Source organism: Girardinichthys multiradiatus, chromosome 18 (genome assembly GCF_021462225.1).
Source record: "Girardinichthys multiradiatus isolate DD_20200921_A chromosome 18, DD_fGirMul_XY1, whole genome shotgun sequence".
NCBI classification, from domain to species: Eukaryota; Metazoa; Chordata; class Actinopteri; order Cyprinodontiformes; family Goodeidae; genus Girardinichthys; species Girardinichthys multiradiatus.
In genome coordinates this window covers 14,734,690-14,746,572 of record NC_061810.1, presented here as the reverse complement: position 1 = coordinate 14,746,572, position 11,883 = coordinate 14,734,690, and the positions used below count along the sequence as shown (strand labels likewise).

The window sequence follows — 11,883 nt, the reverse complement described above, 5'->3', positions numbered from 1 at the left end:
CTGAAGACCTGATTGTTTGTTGCAGTTTGACCCTTTCTATAAATTTTGGTACAGGTCAGACTTCTTAACTGGAATTTGGAACTTAAATTTAGGTTCCAAAATCTTCTAAAAAATGAAGTTCATAGACTGGTTGAGTTTTAAATAGTCTATCAGTTTAGGATATTCCAGTCCAGCTTTGGCAAGTACAAATTGCTCTTGTGTAGACTGAAGTGATAATTGGCTGAAGTATTGGTAACATGCCCTATTATTGAACTTTTCTAAGTCAACTAGTCTTTGATCAGTTAATCAGTTAACTGTATCAAGGTTTGGCCAGCATTTAGAACATTAGAGCTGATTAAAAAATTTAATAAAAGCAGTTAAAAAGCCATTTACCTAACTGCTGAATCGGAGGACACAATTTCAGATGTCAGCCTCAGTGTTGATGTTAAGACAGCCTTTTAGGAGTTCACTAGGTGGATGGATGTTGAACAGTATTTCCTCGGTGCTGTAAAGCCAGCGAGAGCTTCAGTCATAAATAGGTTCCCAAAAATCCAAGTGGGTACAAATATTTATTTAGCCACAGCAAGTTTTTTTTTATATAGCATATTCATAAACAAGGCAGTCCAAGGTGCTTTACACAATAATGTTTTCAGTCCTGGTTTACAGGAACCTACAGTTTCTGCACATCTCAGATTTCCAGGTAGTTTGTTCAGGGTTTAGGAGCCCTGAACAAACTGTAGTATATACAATTAGGGAACAATGTTGAATCTGTTGCCACAGTCAGTTCATGAAATCATTTCATTTTTAGTTTGTTCAGGGCTTAGGAGCATAGAAACTAAATACTGCCTCATCTATGTTGTGATCGGATATTGGACTGTTTTTTGTACCCTGTAGGTAGCAACAAAAATAATATGTTTCTTGTACTTATAACTGCGTATAGACTTGTTTGAACAATTTGGCATATTTCGCACCCTGAGTAAGATCACGTTACTCATTGTTTTGTCTGGTTCATCAGATGTGCTTTGTGTTGTTCTGGTAATTCTGACTGGAAACATATGAAACACCTACATCAGAAAATGCTGATTTTAACTATTTCCAAATAAACATGAGCAAGACATGAGTTTGCAGGTCAGTAATCACTGTCAGGAGAAAGACAGATTCAACAGGATGTTAAACACTGACAGAAAAACAGTTAAATATGAGGCTGGAAGTAATTTACATGTTCCTATCGTTATGTTGTGTCTCTCACCCACGTCTCATAGACTTTAATCTAAAATAAGAAAAAAGACTCAAGACTATCATAAGACCCACGGCGACATAAGGCTAAATTCCCTTTTTTTTGCTATGAAAAATTGTGAATTATCGTGCTGGCTACCCCAATAGCTTAGGATCAGAACTACTGATGAGACATTGTTACTAAAAGAACACATCTGCTCCCCAAATGACCTAAATGAAGGAAATCTGGGAAGTGGGTCATGTTTAACCAAAGTGTTTATGTGTTTCAACCAGTTTACTTAATCTACAGTCCCTGTGCATTTGCAGATACATGCACATTCCTGCACAACCAAAAAAGGAAGTGGCTAGGTACTTTTACATGAATCACAGTGGGGGGGGGGGACAACCAAAACACTTTAAATACCCCTCAGCGCTTCATGATGCCATTGGCTTGTTTGGACAACTCAGTCAACAACAATGTTAGCTTGGCTGCTGCTGTGGGTGCTGGCCCCATACTCCTCTGCTTTGCCTCTGATGACTGCGAAAACAGACGACCATTTTCTAGCAGAGGTAAGATCCTTATTAAGCTTTTACCTCTGTTAGCTTGCTTCAGTGTGTTCTCTTAACTTATAACAAAAATGTGTGTGTCTTTCAAACAGAAATACCTTCGTCGCTACTATGATTTGTCAATTGGTCTCCAAGGTAGACAGACGTCCTCAAGTGATTTTCAGAACAAGATCCAGCAAATGCAAAGATTCTTCAAGCTTCAGGTAATCAGAAGTGTGAAACTTTCAATTCTGGTTCTTTTCTTTTCCCATTAGCTTCTTGAGGGTTAATCACATAAGCAATACTGTACATAAAAATACAAGACACAGAAGAAGTGCTGATCCTTTTAAAGTCTTTAGTAAGAGCAAAGTCTTAATGCAGAATAAATGGCTTAGATGTCCCTTTGTACTTTGACACATAGTCCCACTTTGCTTGTTTTTTTTTTTTTCTTGCTTCTGAAGGTAACTGGAAACCTTGATGACAACACTCTGGACGTGATGAAGCAGCCCAGATGCGGTGTACCAGATATTGGGGAGTACAACCATTTCCCTCGAGACCTCAAATGGGAAAGAAACAATGTCACATTCAGGTAACCATTAAATTGACCACCGAGAAGAGAATTTAAATAATAATTCTGTGTTTTGATTAACTAGAATTTATTTAGGAAGATTTTAGTTTCTGATATTCTTCTTGTCTTGTTCCCTGCCAACGTTTCAGAATATTGAATTATACTCCCGATTTGAAGAAAGCTGACGTAGACCGAGCCATCCGAACGGCACTGAATGTTTGGAGTGATGTCACCCCTTTGACTTTCAAGAAGCTGTACAAAGGCACTGCAGACATTATGATCAGCTTTGGATCAAAAGGTGATAAAGCAATGTTTTTTCTTTGTCTCTTTTTGATAAACATGGATTTTTTAAAGTAGACATTTTTAATGGATGCTTGTTTGCCTTTTATTCTGAAGAGCATGGTGACTACAATCCATTTGACGGACCTGATGGACTGTTGGCTCATGCCTACCCTCCAGGCCAAGGCATTGGAGGAGATACTCACTTTGATGAGGATGAACACTGGAGCAAAGATTCATCAGGTGGCAATTATTCGGATATTAAACTAGTAGCTGTACTGAATTCTATCCCAAAACAACTGTGGTTTTAATTCTACGTCTGTTCCCTGCAGCTTACAACCTGTTTATTGTAGCAGCCCATGAGTTGGGTCATGCACTTGGTATGTCCCATTCATCAGATGCAGGTGCCCTGATGTACCCTGTTTACTCATTTACCACTGGCTATCCGCTGGCTGAAGATGACATTGAAGGCATTCAAGCTCTCTATGGTGGGCAAATGCAAACTTTGGTTAGAAAAATTGTAATGTACAATTATCAATACTTAGTTGGATGATGATTGTCTGTTAATGCTAAACATCGATTGCAGGTCCCAACCCCGACCCGAAAAAACGGAAGCCAAAGCCTGATGCACCTAACAAATGTGACCCTACATTGAGTTTTGATGCTGTAACAGAGCTACGAGGGGAAACCATCATTTTTAAAGACAGGTAAAGCAAAGGCTTGCTTCTTCTTAATGGCTGTCTTTGACACTAAACCCGGAGGACTCTGTCACAAAACAATTGAAGCAAGGGTCTCTTTGTGTTTTCTCAAACTATTAGGTGGTATTGGAGGTTGAAATCAATCCATCCCTCTTACACCTCTGAGCCACAAAGCAGGATAGTCGCAGCCCTGCAACTTATGTAGGGGCAAGCCAGCTTTGCGGTGAGGAGGATGTCGTGTAGCAATTACAGTCTGTGCTAATGATGTGTCAGCTGCAAACATAAGAGCTCTTAGAGTTGGCTCTTTAAATGAAGAACCGACTTTCTCTCTCTCACTATTTTCTCTTCAAAGTGCACGTGATTGGTCAATATATGTGTCATTGTCCCTAGTACTAGCATGCATGGAGGGTCGGCAATTACAGTACATATTGGCTGACTATTCGGCAGCGGGTGTGACCACCGCTGCAACACCATGAGCGAGGCTGCTGTTGCAATTAATCGGGTCTGTTGTTCAGTGTTTAGACAGCAGTGGTCTTGTGGTGTTACTGTTTATTATACACTGGGTTCGTACTAAAAATGAGTTTCTGTCTCTTGATGTCTTGGTCTTGCAACAAATTAAATTGGTAAGTCATATTAGTGTCTAAATCTTGATTTTGATTGGCAAAAAAATCATTTGATCAAGAAAAATTGTAAGAACTGGTCAGGATCGTAAAGAGCCGGCTCTTTCAAGTGAGCTGAGCCAAAAGAAGCAGTTCTTGAAAGGAGCTGGAGTTCCCATCACTAGTCTGCGCTGTTAACCTGGTGGCAGATCTACACCAAAAACTAGATGGAATGGGGATGAATCTGAGAGTTACAACATGATCTATTAGCATCATAGCAAACTGGGTGGAATTTACTGATTTACTCCACCAATGGCTTTAACTATTTGAAGTCAGAAATTTGTAACAAGTGTATGTAACGCTTTATCTCAATCCTGCAGAATTTCACTTCATACCTCCTTTGGTTCCACAATGCCCCCTGATTTTTTTTAAAGCTCATAAGTGTGAGGAAAATCACCAGCTTTATTTGATGAACCAGAAGAGGCTGCTTAGTGAGGATCTTGTCTTTGCCAGTTGTTCACTGACCTGTTTTGTGAAATAGGCTAGTGTGTCTGAACAAAAGTCTAGTTTTTACTTGAACCAGCTTGAATAATTAACCCATCTGTAACATTTTTGTAAATTATTAATCAGGTTATCCTCAGTACTGCTCCTTTTTGCAGGTTCTACTGGCGTCTCCATCCCCAGATGATAGAGCCTGAGCAGACATTGATCCAGTCCACATGGCCTTCCCTCCCAAACAAAGTGGATGCAGCTTATGAGTACCCAGAGAAGGATTTGGTCTTTGTATTTAGTGGTGGGTTCAATTTTTATTTCTAGTTATCAAACAAATACCATACACACTATGTAACACCGAAACTCTGTGTGTTTAAACAGGGATCCGTATGTGGGCCTTGAACGGATATACACTTGTGGATGGCTACCCGAAGTACATACACAAACTTGGTCTTCCCAAATCCATTAGAAAGATAGATGCAGCTGTGCATATTAAAGACAAAGGGAAAACTCTGCTTTTCACTGATGAAGAATACTGGAGGTAAGGTGGTGTACATTATACACAGAAAGTGACATTAAAAAGTTATTTAATGGGCAAGCATCAATTTCTCATGCTTCACAGCTCACGCTCCGTGACTCTTTAGTCATTCTCTGTATTTCAGTGCATCTCTTTTGTGTAACCCACAGTTATGATGAAGCAACAGGCACCATTGACACTGGTTTTCCAAGATCTATTGAGGATGACTTTCCAGGAATGGATGAAGAGTTTGATGCGGTTGCTTTTCACCATGGTATTATGCAAAACAAAGCACAGTTAAATCCTTATTCGGTGTGCAATGTCCACCTGCAGCAATGAGACATGGTATTCAAAGCTGTTCATTTCGAGCAGGGCTCCAAAACGATTTGCTTCCTTCGCACAAAATAATTGCGGCAAAATTTGAAATCTCTGAACAAAGCTGAAAAATACTGTTTAAAAAAGGACATATTGATGAAGCAACAACTATAAACCTTTTTGTCCTGTTTGCAACTTTTGTTTTGTAGTTATCACATCCAGATTACATCTTGCACCACTGTGGGGTTCTTATGCCCCTATTTGTATCCATTAATTTAGAATGGCATCATGAAAAAGTAAAAATACGTGTTTTTGTTATTTTAAATATTCCCCTTAATATTATAAATTAATTTCTTACTCCATTTCTACACCAAATGCCAGCACCATAGATGGCCTTTTATGTATTTCAGGAAATTAGCAGAAACTAGAATCTCTTGCATGTTTTAAATTACACATTGCTCATTTAAAGCAGCCAGTGTGAATATTGCATAACGTTTGTTGTCCCCGCAGTGTCATTCCCTAACATTTGTTCATCTTTGTTCTCTCACAGGTTACTTGTATTTCTTCCATGAAAATTTACAGTATGAGTACAGCTACAACTTCAGGAAGGTCATCCGCATTATGAGGACCAACTCCTTCCTCAACTGCTGATAAGGTGGATCAGTTTGAACTGTTATGTGTGAATATAGCTGGCTATATGTAAACAGATAATAAACTGTTTAGACAAACTGGGACGAGACAACACACAGTGCAGTGTGGAAACTGGAGAATGAACAGACGTTAAGTATAAAGAAAAATAAATGTCAAAAGACGGTTGTCAGTGCTGGACACAGAATCCTAGATGATTCTTTGGAAATATATGAACCTATTTATTTTGAATTTGTTGCTTATTTATACTGGGGGTTTTCTTGCAGATAATCATTATAATGTCTGTAGAAAATCATATTTTTTGATTGACTGAATTCCAAAAAGTTTTTGGTTTTACACCAGCTCCAAATAAAGTCTCATTTTCATTGTTGCATTACCTATTTTTGTGACTGACTGACTTCTTCGGTATCTCCTGTAAAGCAACTGATGCACTTACCGCCTGCATTCACGCGCCATGTTTAATGAGATGCAGTAAAAAAAAAAAAAAACCTGGGTAAGAGTTTAGGGACAGTTCTCTTTTACATAAAACATTAATCATTTTACTCGAGCCATCAAGGAACATATTAGGAAATAATACTTTGCGGGGTGCTGCATACAGCCACAAACTTCTATGTATTTTACAAAGGTTTTGTGTGATAAACCAATGTAAATTTTGCATGATTTTCTATTTTGTTTTCCCTAAGAACCTCTGAACAGTTTGGCATGCAAATGTATACAGCCATATTTACTTTGCAGAACTACCTTATGGCGCCACTACAGGTCTTACAAGTCGAGTTAAACATTGGGGGGGGACACATATTAGAAACCCTACTGATCCATAAATGGTTTTTACATGTTTTATTGGTCAAAAATGCTTCAAACCCTTAAAGTCCCTGCATGGTATTACCACATTACATATGGTAATATACAGTATCAGGATTTGACTTACAAAAGATAAAAAAGCAACATCTGTTCAGGCTTTTCTTATACATAAAGTTTTAACAACTGATTTGCAGATGAGTTTAGGCTTATACAGTCAAATCTGTTAATAGCATAACCTCACCCTGAAAAGTGTTCACTGATTTATTTTAAGACCTCACCTCAAGCCCTGTACCATCCTCTACTTTTTCTGTTTGCGCTACTGCATTGCTGCTCCTAAACATACAAAACAGCTTCAGAGATGCACGTCTAAGGTACTGCTCCTGAGCATAAAGGTGGCACATTTTAAAAGTAAATGGGGGAAAGAAATCCACCTCTCGGTTACTATGTAGCAGAAGTTCACCATTTAAATGTGCAGAACACTTGTGGTGTGTTCGGGTGCAGCTGATAACATCATATCCTAACCCAAACATTTATAGTACTGGTGAAATAAAGAAATTATTATAAAAAAATGATCTTAAAAAAAATCAACCTGATATCAGTCCTCATCTGTTCTCCTTTCTGGATCTATTCTATTAATAATGTGATTTTTAAACCTTACATCACACCCTGAAGCTGCCTCTGGCTCTAATAATATTTTTATCACTAATCATTTAAGCCCTCACTCGAGCTTCCTCCATCTCTCCACCTTTTATTGCTTCAACCGCCTCACTACTTCTGTACTATCATTCTCCTAAGACATTAATGCATAATATCTAATATAATGTCAGACATGATAGCCAAGTATTATTAGGTGTTGACCTCCTGATGTGTTACTAACACTGATGTTACTCTTTTTAAGAAAACCAACTAAGTCCTGGTGTTGTTAAAGCCTTTTCTTTTGTGGTGGCATTTTGCTGAAATAATATGACACAACATTTTTTGTATGGCCTGACAAAGTTAGCAGTTCAATAATGGACGAGTGCCCATCCCAGGATTAAGATGACTTAACTTAAAAGATTTGGCCCCAGCGAGGCGAGCCAGTGACATCATGCTGCGTTGCTGTTTCAAAATAAAAGCACCCGAGGTAAAGTTTTCCAAATCAAGTATTTTTCTCCTCCGTGCTCCCTGGTACCTACGCCTATAGTTCAACCTCAGTCAGATTGGACAAAGCATTTATAAACAGCAATTTTCAAGTCCTGTCACATATTTTCTATTGGGTTGTTAAGAGTCCTCTTCTTCTCTAAGATCCTAAGTCTTTTGCAGCCTCTGACAGGTTTTCTACCAGAGTGGCTGACTTTCTTCCACTTGTTGGCTGTGTTCTTGACATGCTTAGTGACAAACTTCAAATGGGACTTGTTGTGACTTGTCTTGTCATCTTTCATAAAGGCCAGGTTTGTGGAGTGTATGAGTGTCAGTAGTCAGTACACATTCTCTGACCTGAGCTGTGGATCTTTGCAGCTCCTCCCGAGTTACCAGGTTCCTCTTGGTTACTTTACAATTCCCTGCTTGTCAGTTTAGGTGAGCAGACATTTCCTGCAATAGTGCCATACTCTTTCCTTTTCTGGACTGCACAGTGTTCCATGAGATGTTCAAAGCGTGGGATAATGTTTTAGAACCTAAGCCTGCTTCAAACCTTTCCACAACTTTATCCCTGAATCTTCTGCAGTGTTCGTTGGTCTTCATGATAGTGGTTGGTCAACAATAGGTACACTATGTATGTTATGCTTGGATAACTGTTGGACATGTTACCCACATTGTGTTTAGACATTTAGTTTGACTTCTGATATAGCTGAACAGCCGAAAAGGGCTCAGTACTCACAAATTTGAGGATTCATTTATATAATGTTACCACTAGATGGCGCCCCAATCAACACTTTAAGAACAGCCTCCATCCTCTGGGAAGAAAATGCTGATGCCGTCAGAGTCCATAAAGTAAATTTTAGGAGGTTAATTGACAGTAATATATAACGCTAGTGATTAAAAAGTGCTGCATCATGATGAGGGTTTTCTCACTCTGCCGTCTAAATTATAAAGCATCTCAAGCCAAACAGTAACTCAATTTATGTACTTTTCAGCAGAAAAATGCTGAGAAAAGTTTTTTTTGCTTAGTCCTTATTTTAAAATTGAATGTGTATTCCCCTACCTAAGCACTGACTCAATAAATAGTCTCTATGTGGTGATTGAAACAATGTGTATAGGTGGGATGAATTATGAATTTTAGAATGTGTCCACTTTGAAAAGTTTGGCCAAATACATCTTGTTAAAGTCTAGGAAACCATGTTTCCTGAACCCTAATCCACAGGCCCAGTCATGTGGATATAATTAGAGTGCAGTGAAGCAATCACATTATTTGCCCATTGTTTCTGAGGGTTTGGATGTTTATGCTGCGTCAGCAGTTTACAAATTCTGTTTGTTCTTCACGGTGCTGACAGAAACATACACCATCTATTTGAAAAGTTGACCTTGGTAGATATGAAGTGCCTTTAGTGTGCCACTTTGGAATCTGTTTTAAACTAAAATAAATATAGTAAGAACAATAATAGAAAACAATGCTGAGTCAAAGTAAAATAAACAACAGACATGAACAAGAAAAGCTCTGCTATTAAAATCTCTCTTCTCCTCCAGATTTATCGTGGTGTTTACAACTTGTTTAAAGATGAATATCAGCAGCCAGAGAAATAACGCTGCAGGTTGCTATTGCAATGGCAGAGGAAATTTAAAAACACATGTTCTACTTTTTCCAGGTTTACAGACATGTTATGACATGCTCATTGGTGGTTTGCACAAACTGATAAGGTGCTGACTTGACCTTCAAAGAGTTGTCTTGCAGAACAATGTTAGAAAGCAAAATCTTTTTCAGCCTTTTGGTGTGATTTAAGAGTTAAAGTTGAGTTCCACTATTATTATCTCATTAGAGCCCCTGTTGGACACCTCATCCTGCTCTCTGCACCAGTGAAAAGACATTACAGTAAGCTGCTCACAGAGAAAATGAGGGCCTTAATTAGGGATCATGAGAGGATAAAAAACACCAAATCTTAAAGTCTTACTGTTTTGGAGGATCTTGTTCAGGCAATGAGTGTGCTTTAAATCCTGCTGATTGTCATGCAACCAAAACTTGAGCCAAGATCACTATGGCTGCAATGATTTGGCTAAAAGTCAGGAAACAAGCATAATGTCCCCATACATCTTTAATTTGTATTATTCACAGTTATACTTTCATTTTATTGGTGGTTTATTTACCACAACCTAGGTTTTATCACTGCCTCAGGGGCTTCAGTAAAAAACAAATAAATTTGTTCTGAGACTGTGAAAGAGAATAAAGAGAAAAGCTTTGCAGAGCAGCAGACCCTGATGGAAACCAGATGGAAGAAAACAACGAGCTCAAGATGTAACCCGTTTCCTCTGGGAACTGCTTCTCCCAGACCACCACTAGGAGAAATGTTACGCAAGACCCCTGTTCTACCTTCACTGAGCTGATTGTCCTGAGGGTAAGCAAACTGTGGGGTAGAGAAGTGGTTTTCTTTCGAGGAACTAACAAGCAGGCACACACCTCACAACAAATCAACTGCGGGACACACAAGTTGTTTTAATGGTGTTAATGACTGGTGCTTTTACTGGTGCATAAGTTTGCAAATAAAGAAGCAAAGTGGCAATTTGTGGTGCTGAATGTTTGATTCGCTTATTTCCTCAATGCTCAGTTTTTTTTTTACTACCAAGCGTTTTCTTTTGTTTGTTTTTATTTCTGTGTTGCTTTATTAACAAAGCAATGCTTGACTGGAAAGGTGCAACCTCTGTGCACATTAACCCTTGAAACTGGGGAAGGTGATTCTGCAGGTATTGATTAGTACAGTCGTGTACCAACCTCCAATAAATGTCAGCACAGATACATTTTATAAGCGTTCCAACTGGAGATCCTGTGAGAGGGTATTCTTATCAAAGACTGAGATAACGTTTTTAGAAGGCTTATCTTTATTGATTACTTTACCAACATTTAGACAACCATCCAATCACAAGCAACTGGGCAGTTCAAGTAGCACTGGTCAGCATATACAGTATATATAAAATATTGGGTCACATGAATTATGGCATTTGCATCACTTCCATGGCCACAGGAAGATCAGATTTAGTGTAGAGAAACTTAAGTGACCTGCATAGGGTTCTGACTTCAACCTTCTTGAACAGCGTTGGGATGAATTAGAGCGGAAGCTGCATTTCTGGTTTTCTCACATAACTATGAACACACTCCTAAACCTTGTGGTCCATCAACAAATTGGATCTTATAGATTAAGAATAGGATAAATAGTCATATTTAGTTATAGTATTGCAAAGACCAGTTTTTCTGTTGGAGTCCTAAACTTAATCTGTGTATGTTTAGGTCTTAGAGATGATTTTATATAACTCAAATAAAAAGGTGTTTTTTTTTTACCTCAGTTTTCAAGACATTTTATGCTCATTTAATCGAACTAACACAAAAAAAATGTGTTAGAAGTCTTGTATTGCCTACATAAAAAACATTCTACTTATAATTCAATTTATACTCAACTTTCTATTGGAACGTTAAAATGTTTTGCGATTTGCTGGACCGTTAATGAATTACAGTATGTCTGATATCTGGTGTGTATGTGTTACAGAAGGACACTTCTCCCATCCACTTTTCTTCAAGATGGAAAAGACAAGAAAACACACCGTTTAAGTAACTCAGATGTGTGCTGATCTTTGTAAGTCAGGAGATTGTTACTAATACAAAGTCGCCATTTTTGGCAATCAGAGGAATAATTGAAACATTTAAAATAACGAACACTTACAGACACTGCTGGAAGATAACCCAAGTTTATCTTTTCACCATAAATAGTCAGGAGGATCTACAAAATCTGCAAGGCTTACAGTTAAGGAACAACAGCTCATAGCAGGTCACCAACAACTAAGGCATTTGTGCACATTTTACAGAAGGGTGCCAATAATTGTAGAGGGAGCTGAAGATCTAAAAAAATATGTATAACCTAAACTATTTTCACTTTATTCCAAAAAAACATATTGTTTTAATCATTTAATAGTAAAAAGGTTTTGTAGCTCCAGGATTTGCTGGCAGTATTGCTGGCCTCTGACAGTGCTGAATGTTTGTGCTTAATGCATGAATGACAGAAACATTTCTGCTTAGCATTGGTTAAAATAAACTTTCATTGCTGG

General features: G+C 38.2%; 1 protein-coding gene across 1 annotated transcript; it reads left to right on the top strand.

Moving 5' to 3' along the window:
• Positions 1-1,644: 1,644 nt before the first annotated feature.
• On the top strand, positions 1,645-6,232 carry mmp13b (matrix metallopeptidase 13b). Its single transcript, XM_047392023.1, has 11 exons — positions 1,645-1,764; positions 1,854-1,964; positions 2,202-2,329; positions 2,458-2,606; positions 2,705-2,830; positions 2,920-3,075; positions 3,174-3,294; positions 4,544-4,677; positions 4,758-4,917; positions 5,064-5,167; positions 5,759-6,232. The coding sequence occupies exons 1-11, from the start codon at positions 1,672-1,674 to the stop codon at positions 5,857-5,859; spliced, it is 1,383 nt and encodes a 460-aa protein (XP_047247979.1). The 5' UTR covers positions 1,645-1,671; the 3' UTR covers positions 5,860-6,232.
• Positions 6,233-11,883: the final 5,651 nt, after the last annotated feature.